Source organism: Trichoplusia ni, chromosome 3 (assembly GCF_003590095.1).
Source record: "Trichoplusia ni isolate ovarian cell line Hi5 chromosome 3, tn1, whole genome shotgun sequence".
NCBI lineage: Eukaryota > Metazoa > Arthropoda > Insecta > Lepidoptera > Noctuidae > Trichoplusia > Trichoplusia ni.
This window is the reverse complement of record NC_039480.1, coordinates 10,550,958-10,572,096: the sequence shown is the minus strand read 5'-3', so window position 1 is coordinate 10,572,096 and position 21,139 is coordinate 10,550,958. Positions and strand designations below refer to the sequence as shown.

The window sequence follows — 21,139 nt, the reverse complement described above, 5'->3', positions numbered from 1 at the left end:
CGGGAAAGCAAAAACATTTTAGTATACTCTACTACGGGAAAGTCAATAAGAAATTGCTAAAAGGACGCTGTACCAAAAAAAGTGAAAAATAGCTAGTGACATTTGAGTACTTGGTAACTTGACTGACAAGACAAGAATATTTGAAAATTATTGGCGGGACACAGTCGCAGAATACTTGTTTATTTACGTTCATATAGACATAAAGTTTTGTACCTTATAAAGTCAGAAAGTAGTTAAATTTTTATCTTAACTGACGAAGAAAATGTTATGGAATATGTACATTTAGTAAATGCGTTGAAATATGCCTTTTCTATTAACCAATTTACCTAACCTTATCAGAAAACTTGAAACGAAGAACATACAAAGTTTCTTACGAACATTAAGCAGTAACATTGAGACTATGAAGTATTTAAATGTGGCCGAAAAGAATGATGCCGCTAAAAATATCGCACAACATTTGTCGCGAGGCACATCTAGAAGGGTGAGTAATATTGTTATGACTTTCATTGTAATTTACCAAATGGTTGTAGTTTTTGTTGTATGTATTCTGCTCTAAGCACCGTTCCAAAATCTGATAGAAGTTCTGAAGTAGTTCAAGTACTAAAACATTTTTTATCAGATGTGTGTTTTTGATTGGGCTGGGCACTAAGTTATCCATAAATCTTTAAGTAATTTGTTTTATTGATTTTTCTTACAATAATATTTCACATTTGACACTTGTGACTAGTTCATTTAGTCTGCTTAACTGCAAACTCTCATCTGCCCATAATCAGTATGTACATTACTTTTAAGTGCTTAGCCAACCTAAAACTTTCTATACATTCAAATTAAACTCAGCCAGTGAGCTAAGATGACCCACAAACTATTTTATTGTGTATAATGAATATTATAATGTAGTCTGAAAAACTGTTATCTGCTTTTGTTTGTATATTATGTCTTGAAGTATTATAACCATTCTTATTTGTACACTAAGTACTTGTGAATGTATCTACTTTTATTTTACTCAGCGTCATTGCCATCAATGCTTCAGGCAATAAAATCCACCATCATGCATGTACTATTCAAAATTAATGTCAAAACGATGTACTATTCAAAATTAATGTCAAAAAAAATTACTGATAACTCCTTGAAATTTAATTCCAGCGGGAAGGACTCTCACAGTATAATAAAATCTATGAATTTGAAAGTGAAGTGATGGGACAGAAATGCCAAATGGTTATGACTTCAGTGTCTGGACACTTGCTGAGCTTAGAGTTTGTTGGGGCTTATAAGAGCTGGCAGTCTTGTAGCCCGCTCGCTTTGTTTGATGCACCCGTTTTTAAATTCTGCCCAGAGAACTATGAGAAAATTAAGGTAAGCTTAACACTATTGATAAAGTGAAAACCAACATTCTTACTCCAAGGGCAATCATTGTTGTGTCACAGTAAAATATTGATAATGGCAACTTGTCTTGTATGATAATATAACATAACTATCATGATTGATTTTTCTTAATCAGTACTTTTATTCTAAAGATCAGCAAGCTAAAAACCTTTATAGAATAGTTTGATCTTTTTTCTTACATGCTAAGGTATAATTTATGAATGGTATGTTGCAGAAAACTTTGGAAAGGGAAATAAGGAGTTGTCAAGGTTTGATCATCTGGACGGATTGTGACAGAGAAGGAGAAAACATTGGTTTTGAGATAATTGATGTTTGTAAAGCAGTAAAGAACAATCTTAGGGTATTCCGAGCCAAATTCTCTGAAATCACATCTGTGTCCGTGTGGAGGGCTCTGCAGAACTTGGAACAACCTAATAAGAACATTAGTGATGCTGTTGATGTGAGGCAAGAGTTAGATTTAAGGATAGGTAATTAGCGCGATTTACAAAATATGTTAAATATGTGGCTTGTACCAGCCTTTATTGTCTATCAGCTTGACGAAAGTTATATTCTCCCCCATTTCCCTCCATTTTCCTTGAATTAAACCTTGTATCATGCACCTCACAGGAGCATCCCGCCTCTTTCCTAATCAATTTCGGTGGTGCCTTGTGTTTGCTGGCTTCCATTGCATGTAGACATTGCTCAGCGAATTTTATGATATGGGATTGTTTCGCGTGGTTAACATGGTTGCAACTTGTTTTATCCTGTTCATGATTCAGTGATAAGGCATTTTTCATAATTTATAATTTTAGGTGCAGCTTTCACAAGATTTCAAACCTTACGACTTCAAAAAGTTTTTCCTACAAAACTAGCACAAAGTTTAGTCAGTTATGGTTCCTGCCAGTTTCCGACACTAGGCTTTGTTGTGGAGAGGTACCGCGCCGTCGAGAACTTTGTGCCTGAACCATTTTGGAAGATAAGAGGTAACCTAGACCGCGTTTAAATTTATAAGGAAATTCTGCGTGAGTTCATATCAAATAAAACACGCTTCGGGTCTCAATATCGGAACAATTTGGGATCAGAAGAAGTCAGTCAATAATTGCTAGGATACTTGTGGTTGGCAGTTTTTAAAATTCAACTTATTACACGAAACTTACTTCATTAAACGACTTACTAACTTACTACACTAAATGAAAGTCATTTATTAATATTATTTTGAAAAGTAGTATTTTGAAAACAATATTAATAAATGACTTTCATTTTCATAGTAACTTTTACCTTTTTTCAAAAATCTTTTCTTCTGCCTTTATATTTCTCGAAATACCTTATCTTTCATTAAATTTCAGTTAACCACACTATGAATGACTTGAGTGTTGATTTCGCATGGGAAAGGATAAGACTATTCGATCGTGATGCGTGCCAGGTACTGCATGATGTATGCTTAGAAAGCCCCCAGGCGAAGGTTTCTGAAGTGAAAACCAAACCAAAGTCGAAATGGAGACCTCTGCCATTGGATACAGTGGTGAGTAGATTAAATAAATAATTGTTATATTGTACTCCACCCCTAAGAACACCCACGATTGTGTAACAATTATGTATACAAGTGACTTTTACTTGAACTTATTGCCTTGACTAAGCATAGTAGCAAAATAGGCTGTCAGAAGCAATTGCAGTTGTAAAAATAAATTGTTTTTTTTTAAACTTGTCAGTTTTAAAGTGTTTGCTTTCTACAAGTATAGTCGCATACTAACGACACGACAAAAGGAATGCATACCTGTCCGTATGTCTGTATCATCCACATTTGCAACTCGTATTTGTTGCGTTGTATGGTACTACTGTTCTAACTAGATTATCAAATGTCTATATTTATTCGCCAGGAACTTGAAAAACTCGCATCTAGGAAGTTGAAAATTAACGCAAAGGAGACGATGCGACTTGCAGAAAAGTTATACACGCAGGGGTTTATAAGTTATCCACGTACCGAGACCAATGAGTACCCCAAAGAGATGAACTTAGGACAACTGGTGGGGCACCAGACGGCAGACCCCAACTGGGGGACTTTTGCACAGAATATTTTGGACAGTGGGGGGCCGACCCCGCGGCAAGGGAACAAGAGCGACAAGGCCCATCCTCCCATTCATCCTACAAAGTACACCAACAGTAAGCTGTATTACTTTTTAGAGACATGGTTTTTAGTCATTTATTATTCGTCTCGACACTCAGCTGAAAGCATTTTAAACTCTAAGGAATATAACTTATTTTGATAACTTCTTCCTCTCATAGCTTCTGATGAAGCAATCAAACTGCGACTTTCTTTTTCACTTCTTGCCCGTCATCGTCAATAACCTAAAATACATACTAAAACAAATACCTACTGATCAGCAAATTTCATATTTTCATAGATTTAAATGGCAATGAACAGCGGTTATACGAGTTTATAGTCCGCTCGTTCTTGGCCTGTTGTTCAAAAGACGCCCAGGGTCAAGAAACTACAGTGTCTATTGAAGTAGCCGGTGAGAAGTTCAACGCAAGTGGTCTTATGATAACAGCAAGAAACTATTTAGAAGTGTATCCTTACGATAAGTGGTCCTCAAAGGAAATTCACGTTTATCAGGTAAATATTAATGCTGCTTTTTCTTTGTCAAGTTTGTTAAAATTTCATGATAGTTTAAAGTTGTATTTTTTTTTAGAATGGGCAAACCTTCAATCCGACTAGCATAGACATGTTAGACGGCCAAACTTCACCACCGAATCTTTTAACAGAAGCTGATCTCATCGCTCTAATGGAAAAACATGGAATCGGTAAGACTTCACTGTTTTGACTCAAACCTGTCTCAATTTTAAACGAACGGCCTATAACGGAGATCAAAACGTTAATTAATGAGTCCGAGAGGTGACTCACCTTTGTACCTCTATACTACTAGTTATTTAAAAAATCTACGAACAACAAAGCCCTATATCCCCATATACGGAACGTAACGGAACATAATCTATAACTGCAAACAATTTTCTCGTAATCAGGCACAGATGCAACACACGCGGAACATATAGAAACAATAAAGAACAGATCTTACGTGGCCTTAGCGAACGCGATACATTTCGTACCCGGCTTGCTTGGCATGGGCCTCGTAGAGGGCTATGACGCGATGGGCCTCACTATATCCAAACCTCACTTGAGGGCACAGCTGGAGGCCGACCTGAAGGCCATCAGTGAGGGCAGGCGGCAACCGCAGCAGGTGCTAGCTGAACAGGTATTACTTGCAACCTCCCAAGCTATTTCATACTAAAGACTTACATTTTCTGGTATATGTTTAAAAATTTTACGGTATATAAAAATTAGCATATATTATGAATATGATTAACATAACATTTTACAAATACCTAAATGAAATGTGTTTAGATAGAATTGTTACCAATTCAACTCGTATCATGGTTGTAATGGATAACTATTAGCACTGTTGTCCCATATAAGGTCTTATCGAAACAATAAAAACCCATACATAATCCAATCCTTTTTGCAGATAGCAAAATACAAGGAGGTATATCAAACAGTAGCTTTAGAAGCTAACAAGATCGACGCTGCGTTAGGTGAAAGGTTCAGCGAGCAGCCGAACGAGTATGTTCCGTCAGCTGAGACCATGCCAGTGGACATGCCTGCAGGTACCTAAATATAGTAAATATTGATCTGTAAAGAGAACCTTATTACAAGGCACAAAGGTTTATTTCCTAGTAACTCGATTTTAAAGTTACTTCCTGGAAATTATGAGATATTTTTTTAATTATTGAATTTTGTTTTCTATTGTTTATTTACAGCTTTCAAATGTCCTAAATGTGGGTCAGACATGGTGGTGAGACATAAAAAGAACAACGCCGATGAACTCTACATAAGTTGTATGTCATACCCCAGTTGCAAGAATGCTGTCTGGCTGCCTTCTCTAGTCAAGAGCATACAAGTGTTACCTGGAACTTGTTCAGTTGTGAGTATATCTTGTTGACTGTAACACTAAGATTTTATGTGTCAAACAATCCTGCAGGCTAATTCTCCACGGAATCGAGTTCTGTTTCAATAAAATTGAGGTCGAGTTGTTACTCGTGTTGGATTCCAACAGAACCGCTAATTCGTGCAGTGGCAGTTAAGCAGAACAACGCTCGATCGGACAATCCTTTACAATGGGCAGAATCGTAACCATTCGTCGGACGATCGAAATAACTATCAAATCTTCGATAGTGAAGAAGCATAGTTTTTTTTTCATAAACCGAATTTGCTTCTGCTTATGTTTACACGTTTAATCTTCTCCCATTTATTTTCCAGTGTGGACCAAACTACAAAATGTTAAAATTTGAATGGCGAAACAATCAAATAAGTCACCTATATCCATCTCCTTACACTGGCTGTATAGGCGGGTGTGACACTACGTTCTTAGAAATGCTTAGAATAAACCTATCCAGTGTTAGACAAGTAGCTGAAAGAACTCAAAACACAAACATTACTGCGACAACTGTAAATAGATCACAAAATAGTCGCCCAAGTAGTAACAGCAACAGCCCTAGTACTATAACACCTCCGATTCCTGTGGTACCTTCAATTCCCTCAGCGGCTCCAAGGCCCAATATAGCACAGCCAAGGCAATTTGTACCTCCGCCTGTTGCAAATAGAGCTCCGAATCCAACGAACAACCAGCCAAGGATGCCGTTACCAAGAAGTGAAAATGGCGACGATAATAACGTACTCTGTGGCTGTAACAAACCGGCTATTGTCTTAACAGTACGAAAACAAACGCCGAATTTTGGTAAGTTATTTTCTTCTTTTAAAATTATTCTCCTTTTCTGTACAAACTTGCCCATTATTAATTTTTTGGTGCTTACTACCAAGTACCTAGCTACCAATCGCTACTGGCATAAGTGTATTGAAATCTTTTCCTATTTCCAGGCAAGCAATTTTACAAATGCCAAGTGGGTAAAGACAACGGTGGCTGTGACTTCTTCCTATGGGCGCCGGAGTCTACTGACACTGTACAGAACCCGTACGACACTCCGCCGTCCAGTTCGTGGGGAGGCAGCGACCAGACCAGCAGCAACACAACCAGGGGCTGGGGAGGAAGGTCGCGAGACAGCAATGCTGGCGGGGATGATGACGTCAAGTGCGACTGCGGGCTGCCTTGTAAAAAGTAACGCAGCTTTTTAGTGGATTTCGTGAATTTATAAATACTGTTAAATTTCGTTAAGTTTCGAATTGTAAACATATAATTTGCGTATGCTTTCAGACTAACGGTGCAGAAAGAAGGTCCAAATAAAGGTCGAACTTTTTATGGCTGTGTAAAGGACCTCGGTTCAAGATGTAACTTCTTCCAATGGGGAGATTCGGAAGCAGCACCAGGTTATTAAATATCCGAATTATTTAGTGTCTTATTTGCTTATTTCTAGCGCGCAATTATTATTTTAGGTATTGAAATTTAGGTAAAAAGTTTTATGGCTGTAAACTTGTATTACTGTAGTTGAATAAAAAACGTTTTTTTTAGTATTACCCTCTGTGCAGCCTCCGTATAACGGAATACCTCCGTACTCATTTGGACTTCACAACCTTTGTACTTTATTCTAGCGGTAGATTGGGGCAACAGCAGCAGCAATAGCCGTGGAAGGGGTCGCGGCGGGGGCAGGCAACCCCGCGGGGAGCGGCCGCCTCGCGCGGAGCGGCAACCTCGCGGGGAGCGGCAGCCCCGCGGGGGCTCGCGTCTGTGCAGCCTGTGCCGCCAGCCCGGACACACGCGCGGACGCTGCCCTAACACACAATGAGCACAAGCTACTCAATTGACTTTGAAGTGATCAGAACTCTCAAAAGCTGCCGACAAAGTGTTTTTAAAATACTCGTACAAATAAGTTCCGCATTTAAATATCCATGTATGTATGTATGTATACGCTTGGTGGAAAACCGACTTTAAACGATCCCAAATAAAAGTATCAATATAACTGCTTGCTTCGTCTACGTATGCAGAAATCGCGAGTGTTATGTTACAGAAATATTAGTTTTACAAAAATTCTAGTCTTAAAATGGACAATAAATTATAATAAATAAACTCTAGTGCCTTAATGTAACACTCACAATAGAAGATTTTCGAAACACTTAATAAAGAAACGTAGTTTATGATTATTATTATTGTATGTGATTCTCGGTGCTTCACTGTACGTTAGAGAGATATTGAAGTATGTATTGTAACGATGTGTAATTACTATGTAAGTAAAGTTATTTATAAATAATACGTTTTTTTATTTGATTGTTGTAGAATCAGTTGCAGGGAAACTAACGGTCTAACCAGTAATATCAAAAATAATAGTAGTCATAATTAACCAATGGATTTTTATAGCTCTTCAATCGTATGGATAGATTTATAACAGTAATAATGCATTAATATATTACTACCTCGTTATCTGCAGGTTTTTTTATGTTATGTTCTGTGCGAAATCAAAAGAACTGACTACAGCATTTTTACCTAGGATTTTTCATTTTTATTTACATATAATTAGGCACACGTGTCGTCTACAATAATAACATCACCACTTCTTTTTATTTCCCTTTTGTTTTAAATTGCCCATGCTCTGTGCTCGCTGCAATTCCGCTTGTTGTTCGGCCTCCACAGTTTTATCTGTCATCATATCCAAAAGTATTTCAAACTTCAATCTTAGCATATTATTTTCTTCTTCAAGTCTCTCAAGCTCGTTTTTGAGTCTTATGTTTTCTTTGTGAGCAGTTCCAGCTTTGCCAGAAGCTAGAAAAAAAAAGAAACAAGCTTATGTTCACTGAACCAGTCAACCTCGGATATTTTGTGATATTAGTCTGAGCTAAACTAGCTAGCCTAAACACTCAACCCAAATTATTTATTTATTGGTACTGCTTATCTCTGTGTTCGGGAAAAGACTATGACTAACAGACTTAGGTATGTATGTATTAGTAATTTACGGATAAAGTATATATCAACTTAATGATTACTTATATGACGTTGTTTTACCCGGAATCCACTGTCCTTCTTCAAAAGATACTTCAAAATCGCCCAATTTCAATTTCAACGGTCCGACATCAAGAGATAATTCTTTTGATGCGTAATCACTACCCAATTCGTTTTTAATCACCGAAGTATCTTGTTTCCTTACTGGAATCGTTTTCGGCGAGAATTTGTTAGTAAATAAAGGCATTTTTCAACGTAACCAATACGTCAGCAGACATAACAATTTTTTCGTTGCTTAGCAACGGATTGTATCAACGAAGATTTACGTGCTGCGTTATGTTGTCTATGATTTTTGGGATGTTATGGGTTAAAACGGTTTACAACAACTTGCGCCGATTATTCGTATCTAATGTATTTGGTATCGTACTTTTATTTCACTATTTGTATTTGGCCGAATTATCGTTCAATTGTCCAAATTGTGTAAGGTACCTACACAATTTTGAAATGAAGCCCAGAAATAGTCTAAGGTGTATTTTTCCCCAGCATATCAATAATAATATTTTTTGCAACAGTTCACTCAAGCATATTTATCGGGATGTCCGACCAGTTTCGAACCCGTCGTCGTTACATTAGAACCTGTATACGCAGGAAATAAATTTTTGAACCGAATTTTTGCCGAATATACGACTCGAAAAAGGTCAAACCGAATAGTTAATCGTATCGGTTACAGTTAATCGGTAAAACCATTAAGCGGAATCTTTTTTATTAAAATTTTATGTTGATTTAGATATCTTTTTGTAATCCGTTAGAAATTCGTAGGGATATCCTGGGGAAGGCCGAGTGGCATGACTTCTATCATAGATGGGACTACAGTTTTTATTCGCTCCGTGGAATTGTTTCGCAGACTACGGCAAGTTCGTGTAAACCTACTTATTCTCTTTTAATGTGCATTTCCCGACATAATAACATCCTTCTCAAAAAATATTGTCATACAAACGAGTTTCAGTAAATTGAATATTTAAACACTCATTCCATTATTTATTTACTACATAGACGTTTGATAACATGAACAATGCTCTCGTTACATTATGACGTTCAACTATGACTTCTAACATCCCACTTACGACTGTTTCATAAGAATACTTTGAACACGTTATTGACACAATTTCGGTGCTCAAAACTCAATAAATATCTAAGATAACGTAGGTACGATAAAATGAGCACAAAGATAAAATTATCTTAATCGAAAAATTTATTCAAGTAATGTAAAACAAAACAATCATTTTTGTTCTTAATACTGTTTAATGGACAGATATAAAAATAAACAAGTAATAAGAAAAATACACAAATAATACAGAACAATTGTATAATACTAGTAAATAATGGAATTCTTAATAAATTATTAAAAATGTAAAACGGTATTGCTTGTTCTTATGGTAAATGCAGTGTAAAAGCTGCATTGTTTACGTCTTCAGTCTAATTAACATCACAGCAGGAATGATTAGGATTATGGAGCCAATCGTGTAAGTTATCATCGCACCCGAACACCAATACACTGAAACAAAAGAATCTCTGTATTATAACTTCACTAGCGGATCAAAATACATCTTCATCTAAAATCTTAATTTATTAACATTAATAACATGCGTTACTTTTGAATAGGCAATTCCATTCATTATAATAATTGAGAAATAAGGCATTGCTTTTTTAATCATGTTGAAAATTTTACAAGCAGTTCTTTATCGCATTAGGTTAATAAGCCCTTCAGTTTCTGATAAGAAAGATGTTATCATCAAGGTATCCAAACGATATGAAATACAATCAAAATATTGATGACGACCAAAACATTTGAAATATGATCTCAGGTTGAGGCCACCGCGCCATTCCCACTAAGACCCACTAAGCAAGGCGAGTCACGGGTTCGATTCCCGCGAAAGGCATTAGTGTGATCCACGAATGGTTGTCAAAGGTCCGAGTGTTTTTGCGCATGTGACTTGAGAATGTTGTGAAACCCCCGCGAACTAAATTACATACTGCGGAATTCGTTTCAAACCGATTACCTACTATAAATCCTATTTCAATTTGAAAAGCAATGTAAATGATATCAACAAAATCAATTTTCTGATAGTACCTAGATAAACTAAGATTTTTTGCATGTCACGGGTATCGTTGTTTTTTACTCACTTACAAATTGGTAGGAACTTAAAATATGATTTACTGTCTTTTTAAACATTTTGTATAAAGAATATGGATTTTTAGCGATTACATTGCCCACTGTGTCGCCGTGGTTTTATTAACATCTCATTAATTCTATTGTCCAAGATAAGATCAGTAGGTATACCTGCAGCAGCTAGCAGTGGTCCGGCAGCGCGGGCCAGCGCGCCCAGCGAGCGCAGAGTGCCGAGCACTGCGCCCCGCGCGGCCGCCGGCGCCTGCCCGCCCGCCATCGACGTCATACACGATACCGCGAACGCCGTTGCTGTATACACAACTTACATTCAATATCTTTATCATCATCCATCATTATTTTAATTCAATAAAAACTAGTTTGTACTTGTTGTGCTACAGATAATATGTATGCTTGATATTTTAATCAAATTATAGATGTTAGGATAATTAAAATTAGGGCCAAACAGATGCAATTACAGTAACAGCAGCGTATAGCTGTAATTTTTATGTATGTATAAACGTGAGAAACGTTTCTGACGCAGATGGGTAAAATTACGCACCGTTCGAGTCTTTGTCACCCTACTATTAACACACTAAGGAATATCGCTTGACGCAAAGTTTATCTTCAATGAATACTTACATTTAGAAAGTCTAAGTTGGAAGAAGGTGCATTATGTTACGATAGAACTTATTTTAAAGAAATTACAACTAAAAACACCTACACAATGCGAATAAAACGAGTCCGATCCATAGCCAGTATATTGGCTCAAATAGCGGCGGGCGTGGTAACGCTGCGAATGCTACACTCAAGAAGGAAGCTGGTGTGAGGACCAGAGCTCCCCGCGCCGCTAGTTCCGCACTCTTAGCCTCTAGCCGCCGCGCCGCACCACCCTGCAGAACCGCCATTATAAGCCCTAAAAAGGAGGTTGAATTAGATGAATTGAACTGTAAGACTGGTTGGGCAAGTGCTGTATAATAAAAAATTATACACTACAGAGCCCGAAAAAAAGAAAGCACTATTTTTAAATCGGTACTTTTTATTTTATAATACATAAGTGAAATAAGTTATACGTACCCATGACTAGGAACATTTTACCCTGCTGCATAGCGGTATACTGGAAGGTGTGATGCGTAAGGAATGTAAGAGTGAACTCGAGGCCCGAGTATATAAATAAATACAGAAAGTAAATTAGGCCCAGTCTCGACAACACTTTACTCTGATGCTTCGAGAGGTTTTTAACAGGTGTAAATCTTAGTAGATGCCAAGGAGAGACGAAATCCACTGATTTAGACAGAGTGAACGATAAAGGTGCTCTTTTTTCCTGCAAAATACTTTGTGTTAAAGTGGAAAAAACAATACAATTCATTATTTAATAAAGTGGTTTTACTTACTTTGGGCAATGTCTCCGGTATACATAGCCATACTAAGAGGACGTTGGCAAGTGATAAACTAAGGGCATAAAAAGCTGGTTTCTCACCCCATGCCCCTGACGACATATCACTGTTCTTCGAAAACCAAGCTCCAGCGAGAGGACCAACTATGAAACCGATAGAGAAGGCCAGCCCTACAAGTGCCTGAAATTATTATAATTTGATAAAATATAGACGCATAATATTTGGAATGGCGATTGTGGACATTACGGTTTTTCTTATGCTGTTGTAAATAGCAGTAAAGAATACATAAAGATAGTCTTACTACCTATTCTTTGTGGCCATATTATTCGACATTAAATTGATAATTGATTGATTGACGATTTAACGGTATTCGCTCCATGTATGCCCTAATAATTTAAATTAATGAGATATTAAAAAAGTTGAAAATCACATTAAAACAAATGTGTGAAAGCTGTGGAAAAAAAATGTATTTTACATGAATTGTTTTAACAAGTGTATCTAGATTTGCATTAAATAATTGTAAGTAAATAGTTACGTGTCCGTACCATTCCTCTTGCCCTCGTTTTTTCATTCGACGCGTCTGTGACGATGGCCATACTGAGACTTACGTTGGCTTTGCTCAAGCCACCAATAAAACGAGCCAGGACAAACACACTGAATGTACTCGCACAACTCCATAATGCATGGGATATAGTAATTCCTACCTGGAACAAAATAAAACAAGCTTTACCATTAAATTACAGTCATCACACATTTAGAAGTGAGTGTATCGGTTTTGATTGAAAAAGGTGTCATAACACAGATTTTATTGTGTGTACTCAATCATGAATTATTATAATAACCAACTATAAACTATGTTATGTATTAGATTAAAACACGCGACCTCGGACTTGGGGAAAATTCGATCTGTTTTAGAAGCCGTAAAAAGTGCTTCTACTTAGTAGGTCGTTGGAAGGCTGATAAGGGTCAATTCACGCGGAAAAAGCTACAGCCGGCAACGTCTTTATCTACACTAACAATAAAAAGCTGAAGTATGTTTCTCTTTTTGTTCGTGCGCGCTAATATCAGGAACTATTGGTCCGATTTGAAAAATTACTGCAGTACTTAAAAGCCCATTTATTGGAGAAGGCTATAGATATATTATACAGAAATGGGCATAAGTCTTGCGTATTCTAAAACATAGTTCCGTATTTTATAATTCTTAAGTACGCGAACGGAGTCGTGCGCAACAGCAAGTTTGTAGTCATTTGAAGGCAAAGGAGGCAGCGAGACGCCACGAGGCTGAAGTGACTCGCGGTGCCTTGCTACATTCACTCATTTCCTCTTGCTGCCGCAGCGTCCCGTTGCTCTTTCAGTGGGAATTGTCAATAAAGATTCATTAACCATTTTTGTTGGCTATAAAGTAACATTAATCCTATTAACAGAATACTGAAAATACTAATAGTAGGTACATGATGTTTCATACAATTTGTAAAACGCAGGGTTCATCCGAGTAATAAGTATAATCATTTTACGAAGTTTAAATAACTATGTAGAACGTAGCAAGATATACTCGTACATTCGCACAAGACTCATCATTATTCAACTGTTAATCGCCAAAGTAATTAAATGAGAAAGCATTTCAAAATTTAAACTGGATCAAAGAGAACATACAGATATCTTTATCGAAACATTTGAATAAAACAGGCGATTGTGTAACGTAAAAAAAAGACAATTTAACGTGACGACGGTCACGCATGAGTTTACAACAGTACTTTTTTATATAGTGAATAATATTATTGTTTCCGTACTTAACAGAATGGTAAAGAGATTTTATTATGGGTGTATATACTAGTAGTTTTATAAAGTACATGTTACACGCCCGAGACTTTAGCCTCGGGAATTGACCACGCCAAACCCAAAGTGAAGATAGTGACGGTATTTTAATGAAAATAGTGCTTTCCAAAAGTCTTTTACTGAATGGGCCAAAAAACCGATGAGAAAGAAACAAAACCGGGACGAACTCATGCGATGACGACGACAGGGGATTGTCGACCAGAAGAAGCAGAGTCAGAGAAAAGAAGCCTGGCAATTGATGGCTAAGGAAAAAAAATATTGAAGCCAGAAAATGTGAAGTAAAACTGAGTTTATGAGTAGAAACTAATAGTTTGTGAAGACAGGAAATATGCTGAATGCACTACTAACAAATCTAACAAGGCTTTCTGTTTCATACTTATGCAGCCCCATATAAATTACATTTATTATCACTAAATTAATGCTTCAACCTCTTCAGCTGGATGCAGTAATTTAATATGTAATCATATAATATACTAAGTTATCAGTAACTTGTGCATAAAATATTACTCATAAATAATCATTAGGTAGACTGGCTATTATGCTATGATTATATCAAGTATCTTTCCTACAGAGGATGTGTGTTTTCTACTCTTAGCCTTGATAACATAATAACTTCTACACTTGATTAAATACTTATTGCTCACAACTTTTTGTAAAACACTTGCAGAATAAGAAAAATAATATATTCTACATAGAATTATATTTATTTCTATGCAAATTATTATTTATTTTGTTCCTAAACAAATGCTTAAAATTTAACTGAATTCCTATATTTTATCTGAGGCAGCTTTGTAGTAAAATAATCTCATTCTTCACCTATTTTTTTATCTTTTTCTTGTTACAACATATTATTATTGTGATAAAACGACTAAAACTTGATGGGGAATTGATAAAATTTGATAACATTTCTTAACACTGATGCTTAGAATTAGAATTTTATTGTTTTTAAACATATTATTATGATTACATTCTATTAAAAATGGAATAAAAAGTAGAATTGAGCTATAGTAATAAATGAGACTTACCAAACAAATTAAAAGCATAGGCTTCCTTCCATATGCATCTGAAAGGCTTCCTACTATTGGACTTGTTAAAAATTGTAGGAAGCTATACATCGAGCCCAAGGCTCCCCCGAATAACACTGACGCGAAGCGATCAGGAGCTCCCGTGAACCTTTGGAAACTTTGCACTGCTCTTAGTAAGGAGGCATACAAACTGTTACCCTTGCCTTCCTCTCTATCGTAATAGTCTAACAACGATGGCAAGAGTGGTAAAATCATTGTAAAAGCTAACAAATCTAAAAGTAACGAAACAAATATAAGACCGATAGTTCTTGAATTCGACGACCTAGGCTTGTTTTCAACAGAGTTTTTGTCATTTTTAATTGCTTCCACTTTATCTTGACCATTTCCGATCCTATTTCTAACTCCTCCGTTTCCGCGCTGGTCCTAAAAACAAAAAGTAACGTTAACAAACAAATGCTTGTTTATTTTAAACATTAATTTATAATGTTTTTATGTATGGAACACTACCCACCATTTTTTCATATGATACAAAACACAACACTTTTATGGAATTCCAACGAATAGCAACAAGCCATCGAGCTTAATAACAATTTCGGACTGCGGCGAAGATATAAATTCTCACTTAACTTTCACTTTTCTGAACAAGTTGTTGACATATGAGCAACCCAACTATATTATGTCAACAGGTGGAAGATGTTTAAAACGTTCAAATAACGTGGATACACTTACTTCCTTATTCAGCCGGATTATATTTCGCTTGGGAACCTTTTATTGACGTTGCATTGACATATTCGTTTTTTTATAGTAAGAACTGTGCCTTTTGGCAAATAAATTTAACGTCACGACTATTTAGAAAACTACTGAACATTTATTTATTTAAACATTTTTTTTTCAGTTTATTTAAACCAATATGCATTTTCTATCAACTGAATAAATAATTTGTTCTAAAAATGTTAACAATTAAAATAAATCAAAAAGGCTTTGTTCACAGACTGTTTTTAAAATTGCTTGCCTTAAAGCGACGCCATTTTGCGAAACATATTTTTGCTTTGGCTTGAGTAAACTTGTGATAATTATTCGAGTTTTCAGAAGAAGGAAATACATATTATAAAATGGGTGAAGACAAAGGTACTGTATACTTAGTAAATATTACTGTAATTATGTTTTATTCATCCATGTACAACTTTATGTGAACCCCATTTCAGATCGCCGACGCAGGTCTCGTTCAAGGGAGAGGCGGCGTTCTAGATCTCGTTCTCGAGAACGTCGTGAAAAGCCGAGAAGAAGCAGATCCAGGTCACCTAATGCGAATCAAAACCAGAGTAAAAGATCTCGTAGACGCAAGCCCTCTCTTTACTGGGATGTACCGCCACCGGGCTTCGAGCATATTACGCCTTTACAATATAAGGCTATGCAGGCTGCCGGACAAATCCCGGCTAACATTGTCGCTGACACACCCCAGGCAGCTGTTCCAGTAGTGGGCTCCACAATAACTCGTCAAGCTCGTCGATTGTATGTTGGTAACATACCATTTGGCGTCACAGAAGAAGAAACAATGGAGTTCTTCAATCAACAAATGCACCTCTCTGGCTTAGCACAAGCAGCTGGAAATCCTGTGTTAGCTTGCCAAATTAATTTGGACAAAAACTTTGCATTCCTTGAATTTAGATCTATAGATGAGACAACGCAAGCAATGGCTTTTGATGGTATTAACTTTAAAGGACAGAGCTTGAAAATTCGACGGCCACATGACTACCAACCCATGCCTGGCACTGAAAATCCAGCCATCACTGTGCCAGGTAATCTATTATTTCAGATTTACACAAAAACAAAAAATTACTGTAATCATATTCATAATCTTAGCTGAATTTCATGTCAAAAGCATTTATTGCTAGCATAATTTTGTTTTTTTTTTCATTCTTTTCTTTTTGTTTTGACTAAAATGATTGTAGTGCCTCTGAGAAAGAATGTTATAGTTGACTAATTTGATAATTGACTATTATGTTTCTCCATTGCAACTTGAGTAAAATTATTTAAACATATTGTGATTTATTTGCTTACAGCTGGTGTGATTAGCACAGTAGTTCCAGATTCTCCACACAAAATATTTATTGGCGGTTTGCCCAATTATCTAAATGAGGATCAAGTAAGTAAATGCTATCTTATCATTAGAGTAAATATGTCTGTGTAACATTGATTAGTTCAAGTTAAAAAATGTACATTATTTCAAATGCCAGCTTCCCCTTTCTAAGAAGAACAAAGTCAATGTTTCACAGTTATTGTAAATCGTTTCATGGTATTATACTTCACTGCATTATAAGAACCCAACAAAAGGCTGATATTTATAAATGTTCTCAATAAAGTTTAATATATGTTTAAGTGTTCACATTGCCTTAGTGCAGCATGTGCTTTGCCTTTATTTATGTTTATCAGCCTTATGATTATCAAGAATACTGATCAAAGAACATCATATTTAGAGAACTACGTCATAAATACACCATGGATACATGAGTGTTATAAAAATGTAATTAAAAGATACAATTATATTTGTCAATTCATACTGATTTTACAAAATTATGTTTTGCAGGTCTTTACTGCGACTGCCTCTTGTACTCTTTCTTACACACAGATTCTTAGGATTTCTCTAGAAGTGAATTAAACCAGCAATCCGCTTTTTTTTTGAGTCTTAGATCGAATTATTTTTAGCTATTTAGGTCTATTAAACATGAAGCATGTTTAAAGAAATTATCGATATCACTCGGTGTTACGAAAAAAAAACCAAACATACGTAAGTCATTCATAGCAATAATAATAAGCAAGTGATCCATGAAAGTCGCACACACACTACGTAGATGTTCCCATTAGGTAGTATTAGGTGCCGCAGCCATTTCAGGGCGAGATTCAACAGTTGACAGGGCTACGGTGGAGCCAGCAGTGAGCCGCGTTATGTTTTGGTCCGTTTCAGGTATTTTCACAGGTACCCTAGCGGGGATGAGCGTGCGCTTCACGCTCTATATATTCTGAAACAACTCACTGATATAGTTTGCTTTCTGCCCCTCCCTAGCTTAGATTTGGCACATTCGCGGCCCGCGTGTCACTGTTGTCTCTCATTCTCACCTATACGTCTTGTACTTGAATGAGACGTCGGCACTTCAAGGCAAGTCTCCTCCATTCACATCTGATTCTAACATGCGGCTAGACACAGGTCAGATAACATTCATTTATATGTTTGCTGCCTTTTGCTGAGCAAATGTAACGGGAACACTAAAAAATTGTGTGTAATGATAGTACAACTGCATAATAGACCAATTATGTACCTAAATAATTATTCAGTGTAAAGCAGACTTGTGAAAACAACTCATTTTCTCATTGTATAATGTGTGTAACAGGTAAAAGAACTGCTGATGTCATTCGGACAACTCCGAGCTTTCAATTTGGTGAAGGACTCGTCTACCGGATTGAGCAAGGGTTACGCTTTTGCAGAATATGTTGATATTTCTATGACTGATCAGGTGAATATAATTATTCAATTTCTTACATATTTTCCACTGATTTTGGTTTGGATAGATGAATAAACGATTTTTTTTAACAGGCGATTGCAGGCCTCAATGGAATGCAACTGGGTGACAAGAAACTTATTGTACAAAGAGCTAGTATTGGTGCTAAGAACTCAACCTTAGGTAAGGGCTAACGAAATATAATGTCTGAGTGACTACTTTAGTAATCCTCAATAGATACTTATTGATTTATTTTTCTTTATACAGCAATGACTGGCGCAGCTCCGGTACAGCTACAAGTGGCCGGGTTAACGTTAGCAGGCGCTGGTCCACCTACAGAAGTATTGTGCCTTCTCAACATGGTAACCCCCGACGAACTGCGTGACGAAGAAGAATATGAGGACATCCTTGAAGACATCAAGTTAGTTTTATGTTAAATCTTGATCATTTTAAAAGCAAACTACAACAACAAAAAATAATGTGTACTTTATTTATAAACTTATTTTTGGCTACTAATGTTTTCATGTAATTTACAGAGAGGAATGCAACAAATATGGCTGCGTCCGTAGTATAGAAATCCCAAGACCCATAGAAGGAGTTGAAGTACCTGGTTGTGGAAAGGTGACTTAAAGCTACTTGTTTATAAAAACTATGAATGATGAAATACTTAATATTCAGCTTTGTTTTAATTACCTAAATTGTTTGTCCCCAGGTGTTTGTGGAGTTTAACAGTATTGCTGATTGTCAAAAGGCTCAGCAAACTCTCACTGGTCGCAAATTCAGCAATCGCGTCGTCGTTACTTCCTACTTTGATCCTGACAAATATCATCGCAGAGAATTCTAATATTACTTAATTTTTCTCGTCATATAATTCCTTTGTCTAATACAATCTCATAAATGACATGTTCATTTTAGATAATGAATTTCATATATCCATTTTAACTCGATTGTATATTGAAATAAAAGATAATAATAAATTATATCTTAAACAATTTTTATTTAAATCAAAATCATTTGAACAACACATACCGACTAAACTTGACTAAGACATAACATAAGGTGGTACAGTAATCATTATATTGTAAAAAATCTCTTAAATATACATCATACATTTATCTCTTTTGTAATCATTCATAGTTTATTTTCTCCTTTCTTCCAAAACAATGGAAATTATGATTACATATAGGTGGCAAATACGTGAGAATGTATTATCTTATAAAAAATAAATGAAATATCAATTAGACATCTTGCTGCAAAGTTGGTTGGTAAGTATTCAAAGAGCCCGTCTCTGAAGACAAAACAATTTTCCTCATAATGACGTATAGCACTCCACCTACGAGCAGCATCCCTATGCCAGCCATCAAACTTATGGCCCAAGCAGGAACGGCGTTACCATCTGAAACATTAAAACATAAAAATTATTAAATTACCAAAAAATAACTGAGGCGCTGGCTTAGATAAAAAAAAATGTAAGAGCGCGTTTAATCTGACCTCCACAGCTCAATTATTGGATAAATTCTTAGGGAAGAAAACATGAAAATCTTTTTCTACTTGAGAATTTATATATAAGAGTTCCCACGGTTATATACATTCACTATTCTTGTTTGTTAGGTTGTCGTTCCGGTTGAATCTTTGCAACTCAATTTGAGACATTTCCCGATAAGCTAGTAAACTGTAACTTTCAGTGTAGCTTCAAACAATGCAATTCACAACTATAAAAACGGCTGGACTGATTTTGATAAAATTTGAATCGAGTGAATTTTTGATGTTTTAAATCTTTTTATTTTCTTATTACCCGTCCAAATCCTAATAAAAATTGTTTTTAACCACTCCAAAAAACACCTTTATTCACCCCGTTTTACCATATTGTACTGGTTTTCCAGAGAATATTGTATATAAATAATGGCAAAAGTATGTGTCACAAAGCTTACGGTAATAAGTTCGCGTCATCACACGTCGTCCTCGGAGAATCTTTCGTCTGGCTTCGCATTCTTGAGTCAGCGTACTCAACACGACTGGAAGGAAAGATTAGCAAGAAATTAGATGCGAAAATACCTAACTGCACGTAAATACTACTTACCAACTATTTTTATTCTTAAAAGGAAATTAGATTATTCATTATGTTCAGCAAACTGAATGAGCATTATCTAAAAAGACTCGTATTAGTTAGGCTGTAGTAAAACAAGTTTCAAAAATTTTAAAGGCTCGAACCTCCTGCAGGTCTTAACGTCTCTGGTAATCGAAGCGCTTTATTATTCTGCTGTCCCGATTATAGAACATCCAATATTGCGTATATTTGACAAAGGTTCTCGAGCACTAATCGTTGATAAATAAACAGTTTGCAAAAACACATTGTAGTAACATACCTAAAATAACAGCAAAGTAAAACATAAATGACTTCCTTTGTGCCATTTTAACACTTGATATTAATTAGGACACCACTTAGACACTGAATTTAAACACAGTTATAATGCCAAACTGATGACACACTAAAACATAGGAGCATAGGTGTGTTCTTTCGCGCGAGGCCTTATCAGGCTTAGATAAGATAGTGTGATTAGTAAGGCACACACGGTTCATACTCAGAATTGGCTCAAAAATATATGTATAGGTAGCCTATGACTCAATAGGATCTCATTCCAGTTGTTTTTGTTTAGTTAGTGGCATAAATAGGGTAATCTGAACTTATGCGTTGTGGTACACAGATTCATGCTATACATATTGTGTAAAGTTCTTGTAACTTAGACATGGTACTTTTGTAAGTATCTGATAAAACACCATTTCCTGTATCCACTACTAGATGGTAGTACCTTACCCAAAACAAAGATAGCGAATAAGTACAAGGCTGTAATAATGATAAAGAGACGTATAGGTACGTCTTACAACCTTTTTTTTCGGAGTAAAACTTCCACCT

The 21,139-nt window shown here is 36.1% G+C and overlaps 4 protein-coding genes across 5 annotated transcripts; 2 read left to right on the top strand and 2 right to left on the bottom strand.

The window, feature by feature from the left end:
- Nucleotides 1-118: 118 nt before the first annotated feature.
- Nucleotides 119-7,617, top strand: LOC113491870 (DNA topoisomerase 3-alpha). Its single transcript, XM_026869059.1, has 15 exons — nt 119-481; nt 1,144-1,353; nt 1,598-1,850; nt 2,175-2,345; nt 2,709-2,884; nt 3,240-3,522; nt 3,765-3,976; nt 4,053-4,164; nt 4,384-4,613; nt 4,884-5,022; nt 5,176-5,339; nt 5,675-6,152; nt 6,293-6,530; nt 6,627-6,739; nt 6,962-7,617. The coding sequence occupies exons 1-15, from the start codon at nt 302-304 to the stop codon at nt 7,153-7,155; spliced, it is 3,153 nt and encodes a 1,050-aa protein (XP_026724860.1). The 5' UTR covers nt 119-301; the 3' UTR covers nt 7,156-7,617.
- A 219-nt stretch (nt 7,618-7,836) lies between these two features.
- LOC113491874 (major facilitator superfamily domain-containing protein 10) lies at nt 7,837-15,474 on the bottom strand. 2 transcript variants are annotated; one of them, XM_026869068.1, is made up of 8 exons: nt 15,240-15,474; nt 14,729-15,151; nt 12,413-12,571; nt 11,865-12,047; nt 11,548-11,794; nt 11,195-11,386; nt 10,645-10,782; nt 7,837-8,126 (listed from the first exon to the last, which is right to left on the bottom strand). In XM_026869068.1, the coding sequence occupies exons 1-8, from the start codon at nt 15,240-15,242 to the stop codon at nt 7,912-7,914; spliced, it is 1,560 nt and encodes a 519-aa protein (XP_026724869.1). In that variant the 5' UTR covers nt 15,243-15,474; the 3' UTR covers nt 7,837-7,911. The 2 variants fall into 2 exon arrangements, with proteins under 2 accessions (XP_026724869.1, XP_026724868.1); XM_026869067.1 differs by lacking the exon at nt 7,837-8,126 and adding an exon at nt 9,623-9,858 and having other exon boundaries at nt 15,240-15,470.
- A 266-nt stretch (nt 15,475-15,740) lies between these two features.
- On the top strand, nt 15,741-19,217 carry LOC113491875 (splicing factor U2AF 50 kDa subunit). Its single transcript, XM_026869069.1, has 8 exons — nt 15,741-15,856; nt 15,934-16,527; nt 16,792-16,874; nt 18,118-18,240; nt 18,321-18,408; nt 18,493-18,646; nt 18,762-18,846; nt 18,938-19,217. Exons 1-8 carry the CDS (start codon nt 15,841-15,843, stop codon nt 19,067-19,069), a joined length of 1,275 nt encoding a protein of 424 aa, XP_026724870.1. The 5' UTR covers nt 15,741-15,840; the 3' UTR covers nt 19,070-19,217.
- On the bottom strand, nt 19,203-20,724 carry LOC113491882. The gene is made up of 3 exons (XM_026869077.1): nt 20,592-20,724; nt 20,157-20,240; nt 19,203-19,621 (listed from the first exon to the last, which is right to left on the bottom strand). Exons 1-3 carry the CDS (start codon nt 20,635-20,637, stop codon nt 19,464-19,466), a joined length of 288 nt encoding a protein of 95 aa, XP_026724878.1. The 5' UTR covers nt 20,638-20,724; the 3' UTR covers nt 19,203-19,463.
- Between the last annotated feature and the right edge of the window lie 415 nt (nt 20,725-21,139).

Bases quoted from the DNA above. Each gene is read 5' to 3' on its own strand.
- LOC113491870 (XM_026869059.1), top strand. From the start codon at position 302: ATGCCTTTTCTATTAACCAATTTACCTAACCTTATCAGAAAACTTGAA. The intron at 482-1,143 runs GTGAGTAATATT...ATTTAATTCCAG, and splicing joins CGCGAGGCACATCTAGAAGG to CGGGAAGGACTCTCACAGTA. The intron at 6,740-6,961 runs GTTATTAAATAT...ACTTTATTCTAG, and splicing joins AGATTCGGAAGCAGCACCAG to CGGTAGATTGGGGCAACAGC.
- LOC113491874 (XM_026869068.1), bottom strand. The intron at 11,795-11,864 runs GTAAGTAAAACC...AGTATTTTGCAG, and splicing joins TACCGGAGACATTGCCCAAA to GAAAAAAGAGCACCTTTATC. The intron at 8,127-10,644 runs GTATACCTACTG...TTTTTTTTCTAG, and splicing joins ACCACTGCTAGCTGCTGCAG to CTTCTGGCAAAGCTGGAACT.
- LOC113491875 (XM_026869069.1), top strand. The intron at 16,528-16,791 runs GTAATCTATTAT...ATTTGCTTACAG, and splicing joins TCCAGCCATCACTGTGCCAG to CTGGTGTGATTAGCACAGTA. The intron at 18,847-18,937 runs GTGACTTAAAGC...GTTTGTCCCCAG, and splicing joins AAGTACCTGGTTGTGGAAAG to GTGTTTGTGGAGTTTAACAG.
- LOC113491882 (XM_026869077.1), bottom strand. From the start codon at position 20,637: ATGGCACAAAGGAAGTCATTTATGTTTTACTTTGCTGTTATTTTAG. The intron at 20,241-20,591 runs GTATGTTACTAC...CTTTCCTTCCAG, and splicing joins TTACTTTGCTGTTATTTTAG to TCGTGTTGAGTACGCTGACT. The intron at 19,622-20,156 runs GTAAGCTTTGTG...TTAATGTTTCAG, and splicing joins GATGACGCGAACTTATTACC to ATGGTAACGCCGTTCCTGCT.